Source organism: Tachypleus tridentatus, chromosome 12, assembly GCF_004210375.1.
Source record: "Tachypleus tridentatus isolate NWPU-2018 chromosome 12, ASM421037v1, whole genome shotgun sequence".
Classification (NCBI taxonomy): Eukaryota; Metazoa; Arthropoda; class Merostomata; order Xiphosura; family Limulidae; genus Tachypleus; species Tachypleus tridentatus.
Genome location: NC_134836.1, coordinates 132287142 through 132310629, shown reverse-complemented (window position 1 = coordinate 132310629; position 23488 = coordinate 132287142). Strand labels below are relative to the sequence as shown.

The 23488-nt window shown below is 35.4% G+C and overlaps 1 protein-coding gene across 3 annotated transcripts in view; it reads left to right on the top strand.

Moving 5' to 3' along the window:
• LOC143234723 (protein pangolin, isoforms A/H/I/S-like) overlaps nucleotides 1–23488 on the top strand; it is a 231379-nt gene that overhangs the window by 182973 nt on the left and 24918 nt on the right. For all 3 annotated transcript variants that reach the window (XM_076472282.1, XM_076472283.1, XM_076472284.1), the window contains exons 5-8: nucleotides 483–573; nucleotides 6359–6574; nucleotides 9183–9417; nucleotides 11832–11991. In XM_076472282.1, the coding sequence (XP_076328397.1) occupies nucleotides 483–573; nucleotides 6359–6574; nucleotides 9183–9417; nucleotides 11832–11991 (702 nt within the window). The remainder of the gene's footprint in view (nucleotides 1–482; nucleotides 574–6358; nucleotides 6575–9182; nucleotides 9418–11831; nucleotides 11992–23488) is intronic.

Genomic DNA, 23488 nt, shown 5'->3' with positions numbered 1-23488 from the left:
TTTCTTGTTACAAACGTTTGTATTCTGGCTTTGTCTGGGTGTTAGTATTTCTTGTTACAAACGTTTGTATTCTGGATTTGTCTGGGTGTTAGTATTTCTTGTTACAAACGTTTGTATTCTGGCTTTGTCTGGGTGTTAGTATTTCTTGTTACAAACGTTTGTCTTCTGGCTTTGTCTAGGTGTTAGTATTTCATGTTACAAACGTTTGTCTTCTGGCTTTGTCTAGGTGTTAGTATTTCTTGTTACAAACGTTTGTCTTCTGGGTTTGTCTCAGTGTTGGTATTTCCTTACTCTGACTTTCTATCAAGTACCGTTTATTCGTGGTCCAGTTGATACCTTTGGTTTTTGTTTTTATTATTGTCAGTGTGTAAACCTTATGATATTAGTTATTCTAAGTATGCTTTATTACTTAATGTATTTTTTTAGAATCGTTACTCGATGTTGTTGTTTGTTTGTTAAATATTTACTATTGTTTTATGTAGGTATTCCTCGAGCGCCGATGTACCCCTTACCGGGTCCAGGCCAGTACCCTCACCCTGTATTTAGCACTGACTTTACCCAACAGTTTCAGTGGTAAGCTTATAGAGTTAGTTTTGTAGATAATTGACGAGTCATGAAATTCAGATTATGAAAAGCAACACGTTCAGCATGGTACTTAATATAAAGTGCATATACCGTAATCCATCGTGGCCTCTGATAGAACGTAGCTCGAAGAAATGGTTAACTGCTTCGACCTTGACTCATCAAATAATCGTTCCATTTAAGAACTTTTCAACAAGCGAGGAGCCCGAAGGCCTTTTATTAACCCCATGAAGGCCCCCCTCTCTCTATCCAAGCCAAAAGTAACACTGCCAACGTACCAATCGTTTATATAACTTTTCTGCATCCACACACACTCGTCCAAGAAACATATAAATTAGAACTATTAGAAGTACCCTTCCACAGATTTTAACACTAACAGAGAATTAGTTTTTAAATTTATGCTTCCAGTCTTTTATTTATTAGCCATCATTTTAACCATTTAATGGCGGCCATCATCAGTTGATGCTGCTACCTAAAACATCCCTACTGTTTAAGGGTTACGTCCTTTCTTTCTGTCTTAAGCTATACTCCGTGAACGGTTTATCTAAGCCTTAAAACACATTAGCTAAGCCTAAACTTGAATGAAGTTGACCCTTATATTTATTTTTTCTAAACCTAAACTTGAATCAAGTTGCCTTTTTATTTATTTTGTGATGTAGTAAACAAGAGGTATCAGTTTTGTCAGATAAAGCTGATAGATTGTAAAACTTTCTGTGAGCGATTAAGAATTTAATGAACAACGTTACGGGTATAGGACCTTCACTAAGAGCACATAACTTCTTCCTTCTTATGGATAGTTTAACCTTTCTTTAAGGTTTTATTACGCTGTACTTACTATTTTTTGTTGCTTAATATATCATTATAAATCATACCTTTTACAGTAGTTATCATTCTAGTAGTGCTCTCTTCTTACAATTAAAAGAAACAAACATCGTTACATCAAGTGAATAAGGAAGTACATATGAAAAGTAAATCTAAAGTTAAAACTGTATCTGTTGTTCAGGAAGAGTGAAAGAACTCTGAAAGACTAAATGTTTCAGTTTTTACAAGTTTATAAATATATCTGTCTGCATGTAACAGTCTATTGTTAATTACATTTTGAGATATTCTAAAACAAACGTTGTGTTTTGCGTTTGTTTGTAAACACCTAAAACGAATGTTGTATTTCTTATGTTCAGTGAACGTCTGAAATTAGTGTCGTGTTTCGTAATGTTAAGTTTGTATTTCATTTTTAAGCTGTCTTACTTAATATGAATGTGATAAAAATATTAAGATGAACAGTCGTTTGTTATAAATAAAATAATTTTCTATCTTTAACTGTTTCATATAGAGATGTAGCAAGAATTCCGAAAACTTACAGGAGTTGTACACTTAAACCGAAAAGCTAAATATAGACCACTACACAAATGTATTAATAGGTCGTACAGTACATATAGACTACTATGCAAATACATTAACAGCTCATACAGTAAATATAGACGACTATACAAATGCATTAACAGGTATTACAGTAAAGATAGACAACTATTCAATTATATTAACAGATCCTACAGTAATTTATATATATATTTAGTCTGTATGATTATGATATAAATGTGGAAAGTATGGCTACCTCTTGGAAACAATAGGCCTAACTAATGAGTTGGTGAAGTTTGATAGTGTCTTTTATCGTACAGCCCAACTGGCGAATTATGGGAAAGGTTTCTTGGGCGACACCTTTTGGGGAGAGTTTTAAACAACTCCAATTTTGCCCCACAACGAACTATGTTAGAGGAACATGCCATAAAAATTAAAATATATTTTAGTCGTTTTTAACGATGCTCAGTTTTCCGACGAAAGGTAACGCTGAGAGCGCCATCTATACGGATAAAAGTTCTATTTTACCAATAAATGACATTAAATATCAAGGTATTATGGCACTAATATGTACTTTTAACTAACGTTGGTATTACATCATAATTTTTTGTTTCAATTCTTTTATTTCTTTATATAAAACTGAAGTAAAAATTTGTTTCTGAATAATTCATTATCGACAGTATTTAGTGTTGTGTAAAGTTGATTTTATTTTTCCTGATTGTCGAAACAAATCTTGATGTTAATTTTGACTAACTTATTTATACCAAAAAGATAGTGTAATAAGATTTACAACACCTAATCTTTCACAAAATAAATGTTTTTTTTTGTGGTTTCTAAATCATATTGTGAAACAAAATATATTCGAATAGAAGTGGTATCCTTATGATACCAATATTCAATTAATATTATTAAAATGATTTACATAAGCAAATGAACCTTTGTGTTATCAGATTTTTACACGTTTTAATCAAGATATCATACAGTTAGCAATGATTTAATATCCACATGTTAACGTTTTAATTAACAGTAGTTGGTAAAGAAATCTGTGTTGTCGACGGCGTTTGCTAATGGATTTTTTTTAATCATATCGTGAATTTATTTTAGTAAATTGTAAATACTTTATAAACGTTTGGTTTAAATGATAAACGCTAACAAAGCATTAAAAGTCAGTTGGTTTAGTGTTAGTGATCAAAATTACGTTAATTGTAGATTATTTTTTCTTACACTTACACCTTTTTTAGTTTCAAATCGGATGTGTGTGTGAAAATAACGTTCCAGATCTCTCTCTTATCTTCCCCAAGTCACCACCCAGGGGCAGTTGGGACTTTTACTGGTGTTTTAAGATTTACCTTCTGTTGTGAACTTTTTATTATTTTGATTTTTATAGAATTTTTCTGAATTTTCTTTCTTGAATATTTACAAAAACACTTTCCTTTATGGCTACTTCATTCAACGGTTTTTCATTGCTCTAAGGGACACCTGCCAAGAATAAAAATAGGTATTTGCGCGAAGGTTATTAGGTGCACACGATATTTGAAAACAAGGACTGTATTCGAGTAGTAGGTATTATCACAACCGGGTTGGGCGTAGCCTGATCATGGAATACGAGAGTCCATGATTGACGTAAAAATTTGCTTCGTAATATGGAACGCAACAAGAATGTTTGTTCCTGTGATAGTTACAGTCGAGTTAGGACACCCAATGAAAACCTGTGTATTTTTGTAATATTTTTGGATATATAGATATTTAATCTCAATATTTAAAATACTGAGAGATTATAGGAATATAACTAAACAATTGAAACTGAAAAAAAGACTTTTCAAGATCTTCTGTAAATGTAATTCTACAAAAATGCATATTCTAACTGAAGAAAACGTTAGGACATCCCCACATTTATTCCCACTTAAAATAGCTCAACTCACACACAGGTGTATCACACGAGGTGCACATGACTAGAAGATCGTTATTCAGCATTTTGAATGAGGCTTGCCATATTTAAACCTCAGACATTTAGTTTGATGTGTTCCTGACTGTTGAAGTGAGAGTGACACCATGATGAGAGCAAAAGAGCTGTCTGAGGCCTTCATAAGGAAAATTGTAGCAACTTATGAGTCTGGTAAGGAATTTAAAAATATCTCGAAAGATTTTGAAATCAGCCATTCCATTGTCTGGAAAATAGTCAATAAGTGGAGGGCTTTCAAAACAACTGCCAACATGCCCAGGTCTGGTCGTCCAAACAAGTTCACTCCGAGAGCAGACTGCAAGATGCTAAAAGAGGTCTCCAAACACCCTAACATGTCATCACGGGACCTACAGCAGGCTCTGGCTACTGTTGATGTGAAAGTGCATGCCTCTACAATCAGAAAGAGACTGCACAAGTTTAACTTGCATGGGAGGTGTGCAAGGAGGAAACCTTTGCTTTCTAAGATAAACATCAAGGCCAGACTGAAGTTTGCCAGAGAGAATGTAGACAAAGACCAGGACTTCTGGAATAATGTTCTTTGGACAGATGAGTCCAAAATTGAATTATTTGGACACCAGAACAGAGGACATGTTTGGCGTAAACCAAATACAGCATTCCAGGAAAAGAACCTCATACCAACTGTGAAGCATGGAGGTGGAAGTGTCATGGTTTGGGGCTGCTTTGCTGCAGCAAGACCTGGACAGCTCGCAATCATAGAATCCACCATGAATTCTACTGTGTATCAGAGGGTGCTTGAGGATCATGTGAGACCATCTTTACGAAAATTAAAGCTTAAGCGGAACTGGACCCTGCAATACGACAATGACCCAAAATATACCAGTAAATCCACCAAGGACTGGCTAAAAACTAAGAAATGGAGAGTCCTGGAATGGCCGAGCCAAAGCCCAGATTTTAATCCCATTGAGATGATGTGGGGTGACTTGAAACCCCTCTAACTTCTCACAGCTGAAAGAATTCTGCATTGTCTACGATTCCCAGTCGTAGACAAAGCGCAGGTAGCTCATTGTGATCTTTGCCCTATTATTAATATGTGAACCAAACATGGATGCTCTCAGATTTTTACTGACTCCTGACATTTTTGTCCATTTTTTATATATACAGTTTGTTTATTTGAAGTTAAGTCTAAAGCAACACAATAAACTATCTATGCTCTACCTACCACCGGTATCGAAACCCGGTTTCCAGCAAAACATATACGTATGAAAGTTTGTTAAATATCTCCACGTGATGGAGGTATATATATCATTTTCGGATTCAGCGTAGAGGAATTGGTGTAAAACGTGTAAACATTTCAAGACAATAAAACCACACTACACTACACTGTTACCGCACACCTGTCTGATTAAATGGTCACAAATCATATTTTTAAGAAACGTTTTTCGAAAATGAGTAAGCCGTGAGAAGTCCCCTGCTGGTAAAACGGTAAATCTACGGATTTACGACGCTAAAATCAGGGGTTGGATTCCCCTCGTTGGACTCAGCAGATAGCTCGATGTGGCTTTGTTATAAGAAAAACAAAACCCGTGAGAAAAAGTATACAAATATATTTTCTTTAAAAAAATCAAAAACACTTCATAACAAGAAAGTAGCCATTATCAGCAATATTTGACATTTGTGTTAGCCCTGCCATCTAGTGAATAAGATAACAACTATGATATTTGAAGATGGCTGCTTTCCGTGTAGAACAGCAATGGCTAGGCCTATTGTGTTTTATAGTAGAGAGGTAGGCGGAAAATTTTATTGCAGTGAAAAAGCATTTATTTTCACATATTAATTTCTGCCTTTAAATTATTATTATATTTTACATACAACAGTTATGACATTACAAATCTGATAGGGCAAATATTTCTTATTTAAAGTAACGACTATACGTTTTGTCATGCAGTCTAGTTTACACGAGTATCAATGCTGAAAGTTTCTCTCAGTTGATTTACTAAAAAACTTCAATAGAGGCGCATATTAATCTCTACCGGACCATTTTAAACCACTGGAAACAACAAAAAATTAGTGTAATTTATACTAGGCCTATCAAAGACAAAACAAAAACAGTTGTGGTAAGTTGTAAAATTTGTAGACTTGTACAGGTAAGTTTAGCTTGTAATGCTCTCCATTGTATCATATAAATATTTCTATATTTACTTTCTGCTATGGGTTCAGTTTACAACTTTTATTATAGCTTGTTTATTTTTTTAAGTAGAAGGTAAGTTGACATTTCACCCACATGTAATTTGGTTAATGGTGGATGACATCAAAGATTTAAATTTATTAACATAAATAAAAAATTGTTTAGAGAAATTATATTACAAGCATAATAACCCTGGCCATTACTGACATTGTACTAATAGAACTCGACTTAAGCTAAAATAATAGTTTTACATAAATTGTAAAATTATGAGATAACATTTTGGTGTAAATGTTTTTTCTAACTCTTTTTAGGCATACAGCTAGTATGTACCCTATGACATCTGCAGGGTTCCGAGGGACTTATCCCACTAGCCTTCAAGTGACGACAGCAAGTCTGCCAAGGTTTGGTCCTCCTTCTCTTCTGCATCCACATCCTGGTTTACCAACCCATCCAGGACTTCATCACCCAGGACTGTTGAGTGCTGGTACAAAGCACGGAGTTTCTTTGCCATCTGTGGAGGGCAATAGGTACAATATCTAAACAACGTTTTATTATACTTAATTTATTTAGGATTTATTAACCAAATGAAAAGGACATTGTTTCTTATATGGTATTGATTACAAAGACCTCATTATCAGTTCATAGCCAGCATCACTCAATACCTTATTATCAGTTCATAACCAGCAACACTCAATACCTTATTATCAGGTCATAACCAGTGACACTCAATACCTTATTATCAGTTCATAACTAGTGACATTTAATACCTTATTATCAGTTCATAACTAGTGACACTGAATACCTTATTATCAGTTCATAACCAGCAACACTCAATACCTTATTATCAGTTCATAACCAGCAACACTCAATACCTTATTATCAGTTCATAACCAGCAACACTCAATACCTTATTATCAGTTCATAACCAGCAACACTCAATATCTTATTATCAGTTCATAACCAGCAACACTCAATACCTTATTATCAGTTCATAGCCAGCAACACTCAATACCTTATTATCAGTTCATAACCAGCAACACTCAATATCTTATTATCAGTTCATAACCAGTGACACTCAATACCTTATTATCAGTTCATAACCAGTGACACTCAATACCTTATTATCAGGTCATAACCAGCAACACTCAATACCTTATTATCAGTTCATAACTAGTGACACTCAATACTTTATTATCAGTTCATAACCAGTGACACTCAATACCTTATTATCAGTTCATAACCAGTGACACTCAATACCTTATTATCAGTTCATAACTAGTGACACTCAATACTTTATTATCAGTTCATAACCAGTGACACTCAATACCTTATTATCAGTTCATAACCAGTGACACTCAATACCTTATTATCAGTTCATAACTAGTGACACTCAATACTTTATTATCAGTTCATAACCAGTGACACTCAATACCTTATTATCAGTTCATAGCCAGCAACACTCAATACCTTATTATCAGTTCATAACTAGTGACACTCAATACCTTATTATCAGATCATAACTAGTGACACTCAATGCCTTATTATCAGTTCATAACCAGCAGCACTCAATACCTTATTATCAGTTCATAACTAGTGACACTCAATACTCTTATGTTAAACTAGTGACACTCAATACCTTATTATCAGTTCATAACCCACAACACTCAATACCTTATTATCAGTTCATAACTAGTGACACTCAATACCTTATTATCAGTTCATAACCAGTGACACTCAATACCTTATTATCAGTTCATAGTTCATAACTAGTGACACTCAATACCTTATTATCAGTTCATAACCAGCAACACTGAATACATTATTATCAGTTCATAACCAGCAACACCCAATACCTTATTATCAGATCATAACCAGCAACACTCAATACTTTATTATCAGTTAATAACCAGCACATTGAAGGTCTTGACATCAGTAGTAAATTTAAGTAATTCATTTATTTGTGTGATTGATGTGAATATAAAATGATCAAAGGTCCTAACACTAAGCCCTGTGGTATTCCACTTGTGATACTAATCCAATTTGACTGAACTCCATTTGTAACAAACGTCTGTTGTTGTTTTTTCTTATCCAATTAGCCAATCTATTCACCACATTTAAAGATATTAGTTTTTAATAATTCTTTTATTCAGCATCTTGTCAGAGAGTTTCTGAAAATCCAGATACACACGTTTATCTACATAGACAATAAATTCGTTTTATAACATTCAGGCTTTTATTGAATAGTCAGCATGGTTTTTATTTTATAACGTTCAGGCTTTTATTGAATAGTCAGCATGATTTTTATTTTATAACGTTCAGGCTTTCATTGAATATTCAGCATGGTTTTTATTTGGGTAAAAACTTTTCTTATTAATCTCGGGACATTGTTTTATCACACTTTTTAAAATCTTTTTTACACCACCAATGTAAGAGTAATAGGCCTATAATTACTGGAACAACCTCTATTTCTTCCTTTGAAAATAAGTGTAAAGTTAACTACGTTCCAGTGTTCTGCCCTCTGTTCAAAGTGTAGCAAATTATTGGTTCTAGATGTCAGTTTTATTTAAATACAAATTATAGGCAGTAACACGATACTCGTAGGTGCTTTATTGTGACCACTTATGATAAAAATTGCATTTGTTGTAATTATACACCAGTGTAAAGATGAATCTGAAATCAGTTTCTTCTTCTATTAATTTAAAGGTTGGTTATATATATATAAGTGGATTTTATTAGTCGGACAATATTCTCTGATAGATTTATTTTACTGACACGATATGTTTGTGCGTGTCTGTGGACCATCACATATTACTAGAAATACTGTTTGTTTATTACTTACATGTACAACTTTAAATAGTTTGTTATTTTTCTAAATTCAATGTTTGACACCTGAATACAATAACTTTTTCCAATAGAAAACTACAGAATCATTAAAGTCGATGCTTTTCTATTTTATTGCACTTGAAATTGAATATTTGTTTAGAAGTAAAAAATAATTCATTCCATCTAGCTGAGACTGGTATGTACCATTACCCATAGAGACAAGTTTTGAAATTAATAATTCAGTCCATCTAGTTGAGACTGGTATGTACCGTTACCCATAGAGACAAGTTTTGAAATTCTGAACTTTTTCAGGAATTTTTCAACCTACATACCAGAGCAAAAGTTTTCCCCAGTGAAGTACAGTGAATCTTCTAACAATCGATCCACTCACAGTAATGTTTCTCACCAGCGAGAACCAGAGAAGAACAACCACATTAAGAAACCTCTTAACGCTTTCATGTTGTACATGAAGGAGATGCGGGCCAAAGTTGTTGCAGAATGTACATTGAAAGAAAGTGCAGCTATTAACCAAATATTAGGAAGGAAGGTAAACACTGATATAAATATCAAAATAATTTAACTTTGTTCGTTAGGCTAACGTTTAAAGTTTCTTGTAAGAAATGACAGTAAAAGAAGATAGTGAGAAACAAGAACATAACTCTAAATATTGAGAACATAACTCTAAATATTGAGAACATAACTCTAAATAGTGAGAACATAACTCTAAATAGTGAGAACATAACAGTAAATTAGTGGGAACATAACCATAAATTAGTGGGAACATAACAGTACATTAGTGGAAACATAACAGTAAATTAGTGGGAACATAACCATAAATTAGTGAGAACATAACAGTAAATTAGTGGAAACATAACAGTAAATTAGTGAGAACATAACAGTAAATTAATTAGAACATAACCGTAAATTAATTAGAACATAGCTGTAAATAGTTTCTTTTTCAATAAAACTTAAGGGTAATATAAAATTAAATAAAAATAATTAGGTGAATTCTTTGGTAAATGTAAGGATATGTAAAGAGAGTTTACCCATCCACTCGGGAGATGCTGAACTCATACAAAGTAACACAGTCTCTCAGACCAATGTGACTGGTGAAAAATCACTTGTTTAGCAAGTTGTGTGTGAGAAAGGCCTCAACACTAGTCAGAACCTTGCTTAGAAAATACAAAATAAACAAAATTGATGTTTTTTCTCTTGTAACACATTTCAGAAGAAACTAAAATTATTTTCTACTTAGTTAAATTTAGGTACAGATTTGAGCTGAACATCAGTTTGTTTTTTATTTCTTTTGTAAAACTAGTAAGTATGAAAATATCCATGATTCATAGTGTTATAATGACCTTTAAAAACTTGTTATAATCCACTGTGGTTACATAAGTTGTTCAGGTTACACATAACTAGTAACAAACGTATTAAAACACAATACTGATGACACTGAGGTATTTCCCAACAGCTTGACAGCAACTCTTATCTGTTAAAAACAAATCACTTATAATTCATTGAGAACCGTGTTAACTTAAACATTGCCGTGCTGTTATATTATTTACTAATTTATTACACAAGCAAAATGACCCAGTTTTTTTTATACAGCTCTATGAGTATTTTAGTTATTCAAGAGTCATCTCATATGTGAATAACAGTTATTAGAGATAAAGGTATTTTAAATTTACGACTAAGAAAACTTGGAAAGTTCATACTGTTGCATATCAGTGTTTCTTACAATATTGAAGTTACTCAACCAGTTTATACAGCCTGCAATGTTTGGACTATACTGTTGCATATCAGTGTTTCTTACAATATTGAAGTTACTCAACCAGTTTATACAGCCTGCAATGTTTGGACTATACTGTTGCATATCAGTGTTTCTTACAATATTGAAGTTACTCAACCACTTTATACAGCCTGCAATGTTTTGACTATACTGTTTCATATCAGTGTTTCTTACAATAGTGAAGTTACTCAACCAGTTTATACAGCCTGCAATGTTTGGACTATACTGTTTCATATCAGTGTTTCTTACAATATTGAAGTTACTCAACCACTTTATACAGCCTGCAATGTTTTGACTATACTGTTTCATATCAGTGTTTCTTACAATATTGAAGTTACTCAACCAGTTTATACAGCCTGCAATGTTTGGACTATACTGTTGCATATCAGTGTTTCTTACAATATTGAAGTTACTCAACCAGTTTATACAGCCTGCAATGTTTGGACTATACTGTTGCATATCAGTGTTTCTTACAATATTGAAGTTACTCAACCAGTTTATACAGCCTGCAATGTTTGGACTATACTGTTTCATATCAGTGTTTCTTACAATATTGAAGTTACTCAACCAGTTTATACAGCCTGCAATGTTTGGACTATACTGTTTCATATCAGTGTTTCTTACAATATTGAAGTTACTCAACCAGTTTATACAGCCTGCAATGTTTGGACTATACTGTTGCATATCAGTGTTTCTTACAATATTGAAGTTACTCAACCAGTTTATACAGCCTGCAATGTTTGGACTATACTGTTGCATATCAGTGTTTCTTACAATAGTGAAGTTACTCAACCAGTTTATACAGCCTGCAATGTTTTGACTATACTGTTTCATATCAGTGTTTCTTACAATATTGAAGTTACTCAACCAGTTTATACAGCCTGCAATGTTTGGACTATACTGTTGCATATCAGTGTTTCTTACAATATTGAAGTTACTCAACCAGTTTATACAGCCTGCAATGTTTGGACTACTTTGTGAATTCAGTGTTGTTTATATTCTCAGTGATTTGTAGTTTTATTAAACCTACAAAAATTTCATAATATTTGTGGCTTTCAATACGTGTGAAACACTCCAACTTAATTAACTAATATCTCACACTAACAAAATGTTTCATTTCACCCTTGTGTTTCACCGAAGTTCTAATCACTTTGCATATTTTTGGGTTGTAGTGGCACAACTTGTCCCGAGAAGAACAAGCTAAGTATTATGAGATGGCACGTAAGGAGCGTCAACTCCACATGCAGCTCTATCCGGGGTGGTCAGCTCGAGACAACTATGCAATGAACAAGAAAAAAAAGAAGAGAAAAAAGGACAGAAGTGCTGATGGAGGTGAGTTTTATGTTGAATCAAAGTGGTAACGTTTCTATTTAAATAGTGTTTAAAGAAATACAAACAGATACTCATAAGCTGTGAACCTTTGTTTTAATCTGCTGTTAGCATACTACAGAGAGGAATGGTACTGTAACTGCCTCAGTAAATAGTGCTAAATGTTTCTATGACAGTTTTATGAGTAAAGGATGTTATTGTAGCTTTACAAAAATAATGTTTATATTGAGTTTTATGAGTAAAGGATGCTAGAGATAACAAATTAGGTTATCCTCTGTCATTATCTAGGACAATTTTTCCATTAAGGCTTTTCTAGTTAGAAACAGAGAAACTAAACTAGCTGAGTTCATCTTGTATATTAACATGGTAGAAATATCTGGGATAGTTTCTGATACTGCGTGATATGAACTGAGCACAATGTCAGTTATTGTTTCTGATATTGCGTGATATGAACTGAGCACGTCAGTTATTTTTTCTGATACTGTGTGATATGAACTGAGCACAATGTCAGTTATTGTTTCTGATACTGTGTGATATGAACTGAGCACAATGTCAGTTATTGTTTCTGAATACTGTGTGATATGAACTGAGCACAATGTCAATTATTGTTTCTGATACTGTGTGATATGAACTGAGCACAATGTCAGTTATTGTTTCTGATACTGCGTGATATGAACTGAGCGCAATGTCAGTTATTGTTTCTGATACTGCGTGATATGAACTGAGCACAATGTCAGATATTGTTTCTGATACTGCGTGATATGAATTGAGTGCAATGTCAGTTATTGTTTCTGATACTCCGTGATATGAACTGAGCACAATGTCAGTTATAGTTTCTGACACTGTGTGATATGAACTGAGCACAATGTCAGTTATTGTTTCTGATACTGTGTGATATGAACTGAGCACATTGTCAGTTATTATTTCTGATACTGCGTGATATGAACTGAGCACAATGTCAGTTATTGTTTCTGATACTGCGTGATATGAACTGAGCACAATGTCAGTTATTGTTTCTGATACTACGTGATATGAACTGAGCACAATGTCAGTTATTGTTTCTGATACTGCGTGATATGAACTGAGCACAATGTCAGTTATTGTTTCTGATACTGCGTGATATCACCTGAGCACAATGTCAGTTATTGTTTCTGATACTACGTGATATGAACTGAGCACAATGTCAGTTATTGTTTCTGATACTGCGTGATATGAACTGAGCACAATGTCAGTGATTTATCTAAACAGAAGATAAACTACATACAACTTCTGCTATCTAATTTCACTGATTAAATGAGATGTTTAGAACAGTTGTTATTTATCAAAATTGTGGCTCTTAACTACAGATATTTAATGAAACCCCTTGGTCCATTGTGGCTCTTAACTACAGATATTTAATGAAATCCCTTGTTCCGTTGTGGCTCTTAACTACAGATATTTAATGAAACCCCTTGGTCCATTGTGGCTCTTAACTACACATATTTAATGAAACCCCTTGGTCAATTGTGGCTCTTAACTACACATATTTAATGAAACCCCTTGGTCCATTGTGGCTCTTAACTACAGATATTTAATGAAACCCCTTGGTCCATTGTGGCTCTTAACTACAGATATTTAATGAAACCCCTTGGTCCATTGTGGCTCTTAACTACAGATATTTAATGAAACCCCTAGGTCCATTGTGGCTCTTAACTACACATATTTAATGAAACCCCTTGGTCCATTGTGGCTCTTAACTACAGATATTTAATGAAATCCCTTGGTCCATTGTGGCTCTTAACTACAGATATTTAATGAAACCCCTTGGTCCATTGTGGCTCTTAACTACAGATATTTAATGAAACCCCTTGGTCCATTGTGGCTCTTAACTACAGATATTTAATGAAACCCCTTGGTCCATTGTGGCTCTTAACTACACATATTTAATGAAACCCTTGGTCCATTGTGGCTCTTAACTACAGATATTTAATGAAATCCCTTGGTCCATTGTGGCTCTTAACTACAGATATTTAATGAAACCCCTTGGTCCATTGTGGCTCTTAACTACAGATATTTAATGAAACCCCTTGGTCCATTGTGGCTCTTAACTACAGATATTTAATGAAACCCCTTGGTCCATTGTGGCTCTTAACTACACATATTTAATGAAACCCCTTTGTCCATTGTGGCTCTTAACTACACATATTTAATGAAACCCCTTGGTCCATTGTGGCTCTTAACTACACATATTTAATGAAACCCCTTGGTCCATTGTGGCTCTTAACTACACATATTTAATGAAACCCCTTGGTCCATTGTGGCTCTTAACTACACATATTTAATGAAACCCCTTGGTCCATTGTGGCTTTTAACTACAGATATTTAATGAAACCCCTTGGTCCATTGTGGCTCTTAACTACAGATATTTAATGAAACCCCTTGGTCCATTGTGGCTCTTAACTACAGATATTTAATGAAACCCCTTGGTCCATTGGGGCTCTTAACTACAGATATTTAATGAAACCCCTTGGTCCATTGTGGCTCTTAACTACAGATATTTAATGAAACCCCTTGGTCCATTGTGGCTCTTAACTATATATAGATATTTAATGAAACCCCTTGTTCCATTGTGGCTCTTAACTACAGATATTTAATGAAACCCCTTGGTCCATTGTGGCTCTTAACTACAGATATTTAATAAAACCCATGATCCATTGTGGCTCTTAACTACACATATTTAATAAAACCCATGATCCATTGTGGCTCTTAACTACACATATTTAATGAAATCCGTTGGTCAATTGTGGCTCTTAACTATACATATTTAATGAAACCCCTTGGTCCATTGTGGCTCTTAACTACAGATATTTAATGAAATCCCTTGTTCCGTTGTGGCTCTTAACTACAGATATTTAATGAAACCCCTTGGTCCATTGTGGCTCTTAACTACACATATTTAATGAAACCCCTTGGTCAATTGTGGCTCTTAACTACACATATTTAATGAAACCCCTTGGTCCATTGTGGCTCTTAACTACAGATATTTAATGAAACCCCTTGGTCCATTGTGGCTCTTAACTACAGATATTTAATGAAACCCCTTGGTCCATTGTGGCTCTTAACTACAGATATTTAATGAAACCCCTAGGTCCATTGTGGCTCTTAACTACACATATTTAATGAAACCCCTTGGTCCATTGTGGCTCTTAACTACAGATATTTAATGAAACCCCTTGGTCCATTGTGGCTCTTAACTACAGATATTTAATGAAATCCCTTGGTCCATTGTGGCTCTTAACTACAGATATTTAATGAAATCCCTTGGTCCATTGTGGCTCTTAACTACAGATATTTAATGAAACCCCTTGGTCCATTGTGGCTCTTAACTACAGATATTTAATGAAACCCCTTGGTCCATTGTGGCTCTTAACTACAGATATTTAATGAAACCCTTGGTCCATTGTGGCTCTTAACTACACATATTTAATGAAACCCCTTTGTCCATTGTGGCTCTTAACTACACATATTTAATGAAACCCTTGGTCCATTGTGGCTCTTAACTACAGATATTTAATGAAACCCCTTGGTCCATTGTGGCTCTTAACTACAGATATTTAATGAAACCCCTTGGTCCATTGTGGCTCTTAACTACAGACATTTAATGAAACCCCTTGGTCCATTGTGGCTTTTAACTACAGATATTTAATGAAACCCCTTGGTCCATTGTGGCTCTTAACTACAGATATTTAATGAAACCCCTTGGTCCATTGTGGCTCTTAACTACAGATATTTAATGAAACCCTTGGTCCATTGTGGCTCTTAACTACAGATATTTAATGAAACCCCTTGGTCCATTGTGGCTCTTAACTACAGATATTTAATGAAACCCCTTGGTCCATTGTGGCTCTTAACTATATATAGATATTTAATGAAACCCCTTGTTCCATTGTGGCTCTTAACTACAGATATTTAATGAAACCCCTTGGTCCATTGTGGCTCTTAACTACAGATATTTAATAAAACCCATGATCCATTGTGGCTCTTAACTACACATATTTAATGAAATCCCTTGGTCCATTGTGGCTCTTAACTACACATATTTAATGAAACCCCTTGTTCCGTTGTGGCTCTTAACTACACATATTTAATGAAACCCCTTGGTCCGTTGTGGCTCTTAACTACACATATTTAATGAAACCCCTTGGTCCATTGTGGTTCTTAACTACAGATATTTAATGAAACCCTTTGTTCCGTTGTGGCTCTTAACTACACATATTTAATGAAACCCCTTGGTCCATTGTGACTCTTAACTACACATATTTAATGAAACCCCTTGGTCCATTGTGGCTCTTAACTACAGATATTTAATGAAACCCCTTGGTCCATTGTGGCTCTTAACTACAGATATTTAATGAAACCTCTTGGTCCATTGTGGCTCTTAACTACAGATATTTAATGAAACCCTTGGTCCATTGTGGCTCTTAACTACAGATATTTAATGAAACCCCTTGGTCCATTGTGGCTCTTAACTACAGATATTTAATGAAACCCCTTGGTCCATTGTGGCTCTTAACTACAGATATTTAATGAAACGCCTTAGTCCATTGTGGCTCTTAACTACAGATATTTAATAAAACCCATGATCCATTGTGGCTCTTAACTACACATATTTAATGAAATCCCTTGGTCAATTGTGGCTCTTAACTACACATATTTAATGAAACCCCTTGGTCCATTGTGGCTCTTAACTACAGATATTTAATGAAACCCCTTGTTCCGTTGTGGCTCTTAACTACAGATATTTAATGAAACCCCTTGGTCCATTGTGGCTCTTAACTACACATATTTAATGAAACCCCTTGGTCCATTGTGGCTCTTAACTACACATATTTAATGAAACCCCTTGGTCCATTGTGGCTCTTAACTACAGATATTTAATGAAACCCCTTGTTCCGTTGTGGCTCTTAACTACACATATTTAATGAAACCCCTTGTTCCGTTGCGGCTCTTAACTACACATATTTAATGAAACCCCTTGGTCCATTGTGGCTCTTAAGTACACATATTTAATGAAACCCCTTGTTCCGTTGTGGCTCTTAACTACAGATATTTAATGAAACCCCTTGTTCCGTTGTGGCTCTTAACTACACATATTTAATGAAACCCCTTGGTCCATTGTGGCTCTTAACTACAGATATTTAATGAAACCCCTTGGTCCATTGTGGCTCTTAACTACACATATTTAATGAAACCCCTTGGTCCATTGTGGCTCTTAACTACACATATTTAATGAAACCCCTTGGTCCATTGTGGCTCTTAACTACACATATTTAATGAAACCCCTTGGTCCATTGTGGCTCTTAACTACAGATATTTAATGAAACCCCTTGGTCCATTGTGGCTCTTAACTACAGATATTTAATGAAACCCCTTGGTCCATTGTGGCTCTTAACTACAGATATTTAATGAAACCCCTAGTCCATTGTGGCTCTTAACTACAGATATTTAATGAAACCCCTTGGTCCATTGTGGCTCTTAACTACAGATATTTAATGAAACCCCTTGGTCCATTGTGGCTCTTAACTACAGATATTTAATGAAACCCCTTGGTCCATTGTGGCTCTTAACTACAGATATTTAATGAAACCCCTTGGTCCATTGTGGCTCTTAACTACAGATATTTAATGAAACCCTTGGTCCATTGTGGCTCTTAACTACAGATATTTAATGAAACCCCTTGGTCCATTGGCTCTTAACTACACATATTTAATGAAACCCCTTGGTCCATTGTGGCTCTTAACTACAGATATTTAATGAAACCCCTTGGTCCATTGTGGCTCTTAACTACAGATATTTAATGAAACCCCTTGGTCCATTGTGGCTCTTAACTACAGATATTTAATGAAACCCCTTGGTCCATTGTGGCTCTTAACTACAGATATTTAATGAAACCCCTTGGTCCATTGTGGCTCTTAACTACAGATATTTAATGAAACCCCTTGGTCCATTGTGGCTCTTAACTACAGATATTTAATGAAACCCCTTGGTCCATTGTGGCTCTTAACTACAGATATTTAATGAAACCCCTTGGTCCATTGTGGCTCTTAACTACAGATATTTAATGAAACCCCTTGGTCCATTGTGGCTCTTCTTAACTATTTAATGAAATCCATTTAACTGATATTTAATGAAACCCCTTGGTCCATTGTGGCTCTTAACTACAGATATTTAATGAAACCCCTTGGTCCATTGTGGCTCTTAACTACAGATATTTAATGAAACCCCTTGGTCCATTGTGGCTCTTAACTACAGATATTTAATGAAACCCCTTGGTCCATTGTGGCTCTTAACTACAGATATTTAATGAAACCCTTGGTCCATTGTGGCTCTTAACTACAGATATTTAATGAAACCCCTTGGTCCATTGTGGCTCTTAACTACAGATATTTAATGAAACCCCTTGGTCCATTGTGGCTCTTAACTACAGATATTTAATGAAACCCTTGGTCCATTGTGGCTCTTAACTACACATATTTAATGAAACCCCTTGGTCCATTGTGGCTCTTAACTACACATATTTAATGAAACCCCTTGGTCCATTGTGGCTCTTAACTACAGATATTTAATGAAACCCCTTGGTCCATTGTGGCTCTTAACTACAGATATTTAATGAAACCCTTGGTCCATTGTGGCTCTTAACTACAGATATTTAATGAAACCCCTTGGTCCATTGTGGCTCTTAACTACAGATATTTAATGAAACCCCTTGGTCCATTGTGGCTCTTAACTACAGATATTTAATGAAACCCCTTGGTCCATTGTGGCTCTTAACTACACATATTTAATGAAACCCTTGGTCCATTGTGGCTCTTAACTACAGATATTTAATGAAACCCCTTGGTCCATTGTGGCTCTTAACTACAGATATTTAATGAAACCCCTTGGTCCATTGTGGCTCTTAACTACACATATTTAATGAAACCCTTGGTCCATTGTGGCTCTTAACTACAGATATTTAATGAAACCCCTTGGTCCATTGTGGCTCTTAACTACAGATATTTAATGAAACCCCTTGGTCCATTGTGGCTCTTAACTACAGATATTTAATGAAACCCCTTGGTCCATTGTGGCTCTTAACTACAGATATTTAATGAAACCCCTAGTCCATTGTGGCTCTTAACTACAGATATTTAATGAAACCCCTTGGTCCATTGTGGCTCTTAACTACAGATATTTAATGAAACCCCTTGGTCCATTGTGGCTCTTAACTACAGATATTTAATGAAACCCCTTGGTCCATTGTGGCTCTTAACTACAGATATTTAATGAAACCCTTGGTCCATTGTGGCTCTTAACTACAGATATTTAATGAAACCCTTGGTCCATTGTGGCTCTTAACTACAGATATTTAATGAAACCCCTTGGTCCATTGTGGCTCTTAACTACAGATATTTAATGAAACCCCTTGGTCCATTGTGGCTCTTAACTACAGATATTTAATGTGGTCCATTGTGGCTCTTAACTACAGATATTTAATGAAACCCTTGGTCCATTGTGGCTCTTAACTACAGATATTTAATGAAACCCCTTGGTCCATTGTGGCTCTTAACTACAGATATTTAATGAAACCCCTTGGTCCATTGTGGCTCTTAACTACAGATATTTAATGAAACCCCTTGGTCCATTGTGGCTCTTAACTACAGATATTTAATGAAACCCCTTGGTCCATTGTGGCTCTTAACTACAGATATTTAATGAAACCCCTTGGTCCATTGTGGCTCTTAACTACAGATATTTAATGAAACCCCTTGGTCCATTGTGGCTCTTAACTACACATATTTAATGAAACCCCTTGGTCCATTGTGGCTCTTAACTACAGATATTTAATGAAACCCCTTGGTCCATTGTGGCTCTTAACTACAGATATTTAATGAAACCCCTTGGTCCATTGTGGCTCTTAACTACAGATATTTAATGAAACCCTTGGTCCATTGTGGCTCTTAACTCCATATTTAATGTGGCTCTTAACTACAGATATTTAATGAAACCCCTTGGTCCATTGTGGCTCTTAACTACAGATATTTAATGAAACCCCCCTTGGTCCATTGTGGCTCTTAACTACAGATATTTAATGAAACCCCTTGGTCCATTGTGGCTCTTAACTACAGATATTTAATGAAACCCCTTGGTCCATTGTGGCTCTTAACTACAGATATTTAATGAAACCCCTTGGTCCATTGTGGCTCTTAACTACAGATATTTAATGAAACCCCTTGGTCCATTGTGGCTCTTAACTACAGATATTTAATGAAACCCCTTGGTCCATTGTGGCTCTTAACTACAGATATTTAATGAAACCCCTTGGTCCATTGTGGCTCTTAACTACAGATATTTAATGAAACCCTTGGTCCATTGTGGCTCTTAACTACAGATATTTAATGAAACCCCTTGGTCCATTGTGGCTCTTAACTACAGATATTTAATGAAACCCCTTGGTCCATTGTGGCTCTTAACTACAGATATTTAATGAAACCCCTTGGTCCATTGTGGCTCTTAACTACAGATATTTAATGAAACCCTTGGTCCATTGTGGCTCTTAACTACAGATATTTAATGAAACCCCTTGGTCCATTGTGGCTCTTAACTACACATATTTAATGAAACCCCTTGGTCCATTGTGGCTCTTAACTACAGATATTTAATGAAACCCTTGGTCCATTGTGGCTCTTAACTACAGATATTTAATGAAACCCCTTGGTCCATTGTGGCTCTTAACTACAGATATTTAATGAAACCCCTTGGTCCATTGTGGCTCTTAACTACAGATATTTAATGAAACCCCTTGGTCCATTGTGGCTCTTAACTACAGATATTTAATGAAACCCCTTGGTCCATTGTGGCTCTTAACTACAGATATTTAATGAAACCCTTGGTCCATTGTGGCTCTTAACTACAGATATTTAATGAAACCCCTTGGTCCATTGTGGCTCTTAACTACAGATATTTAATGAAACCCCTTGGTCCATTGTGGCTCTTAACTACAGATATTTAATGAAACCCCTTGGTCCATTGTGGCTCTTAACTACAGATATTTAATGAAACCCCTTGGTCCATTGTGGCTCTTAACTACACATATTTAATGAAACCCCCCTTGGTCCATTGAAACCCCTTGGTCCATTGTCTTAACTACAGATATTTAATGAAACCCCTTGGTCCATTGTGGCTCTTAACTACAGATATTTAATGAAACCCCTTGGTCCATTGTGGCTCTTAACTACAGATATTTAATGAAACCCCTTGGTCCATTGTGGCTCTTAACTACAGATATTTAATGAAACCCCTTGGTCCATTGTGGCTCTTAACTACAGATATTTAATGAAACCCCTTGGTCCATTGTGGCTCTTAACTACAGATATTTAATGAAACCCCTTGGTCCATTGTGGCTCTTAACTACAGATATTTAATGAAACCCCTTGGTCCATTGTGGCTCTTAACTACAGATATTTAATGAAACCCCTTGGTCCATTGTGGCTCTTAACTACAGATATTTAATGAAACCCCTTGGTCCATTGTGGCTCTTAACTACAGATATTTAATGAAACCCCTTGGTCCATTGTGGCTCTTAACTACAGATATTTAATGAAACCCTTGGTCCATTGTGGCTCTTAACTACAGATATTTAATGAAACCCCTTGGTCCATTGTGGCTCTTAACTACAGATATTTAATGAAACCCCTTGGTCCATTGTGGCTCTTAACTACAGATATTTAATGAAACCCCTTGGTCCATTGTGGCTCTTAACTACACATATTTAATGAAACCCCTTGGTCCATTGTGGCTCTTAACTACAGATATTTAATGAAACCCCTTGGTCCATTGTGGCTCTTAACTACAGATATTTAATGAAACCCCTTGGTCCATTGTGGCTCTTAACTACAGATATTTAATGAAACCCCTTGGTCCATTGTGGCTCTTAACTACAGATATTTAATGAAACCCCTTGGTCCATTGTGGCTCTTAACTACAGATATTTAATGAAACCCCTTGGTCCATTGTGGCTCTTAACTCAGATATTTAATGAAACCCCTGGTCCATTGTTCTTAACTACACATATTTAATGAAACCCTTGGTCCATTGTGGCTCTTAACTACAGATATTTAATGAAACCCCTTGGTCCATTGTGGCTCTTAACTACAGATATTTAATGAAACCCTTGGTCCATTGTGGCTCTTAACTACAGATATTTAATGAAACCCCTTGGTCCATTGTGGCTCTTAACTACAGATATTTAATGAAACCCCTTGGTCCATTGTGGCTCTTAACTACAGATATTTAATGAAACCCTTGGTCCATTGTGGCTCTTAACTACAGATATTTAATGAAACCCCTTGGTCCATTGTGGCTCTTAACTACAGATATTTAATGAAACCCCTTGGTCCATTGTGGCTCTTAACTACAGATATTTAATGAAACCCCTTGGTCCATTGTGGCTCTTAACTACATTGTGGCTCTTAACTACAGATATTTAATGAAACCCTTGGTCCATTGTGGCTCTTAACTACACATATTTAATGAAACCCCTTGGTCCATTGTGGCTCTTAACTACAGATATTTAATGAAACCCTTGGTCCATTGTGGCTCTTAACTACAGATATTTAATGAAACCCTTGGTCCATTGTGGCTCTTAACTACAGATATTTAATGAAACCCCTTGGTCCATTGTGGCTCTTAACTACAGATATTTAATGAAACCCCTTGGTCATTGTGGCTCTTAACTACAGATATTTAATGAAACCCCTTGGTCCATTGTGGCTCTTAACTATATTTAATGAAACCCTTGGTCCATTGTGGCTCTTAACTACAGATATTTAATGAAACCCCTTGGTCCATTGTGGCTCTTAACTACAGATATTTAATGAAACCCCTTGGTCCATTGTGGCTCTTAACTACAGATATTTAATGAAACCCCTTGGTCCATTGTGGCTCTTAACTACAGATATTTAATGAAACCCCTTGGTCCATTGTGGCTCTTAACTACAGATATTTAATGAAACCCCTTGGTCCATTGTGGCTCTTAACTCAGATATTTAATGAAATTGTGGCTCTTAACTACAGATATTTAATGAAACCCCTTGGTCCATTGTGGCTCTTAACTACAGATATTTAATGAAACCCCTTGGTCCATTGTGGCTCTTAACTACAGATATTTAATGAAACCCCTTGGTCCATTGTGGCTCTTAACTACAGATATTTAATGAAACCCCTTGGTCCATTGTGGCTCTTAACCCTTGGTCCATTGTGGCTCTTAACTACAGATATTTAATGAAACCCCTTGGTCCATTGTGGCTCTTAACTACAGATATTTAATGAAACCCCTTGGTCCATTGTGGCTCTTAACTACAGATATTTAATGAAACCCCTTGGTCCATTGTGGCTCTTAACTACAGATATTTAATGAAACCCCTTGGTCCATTGTGGCTCTTAACTACAGATATTTAATGAAACCCCTTGGTCCATTGTG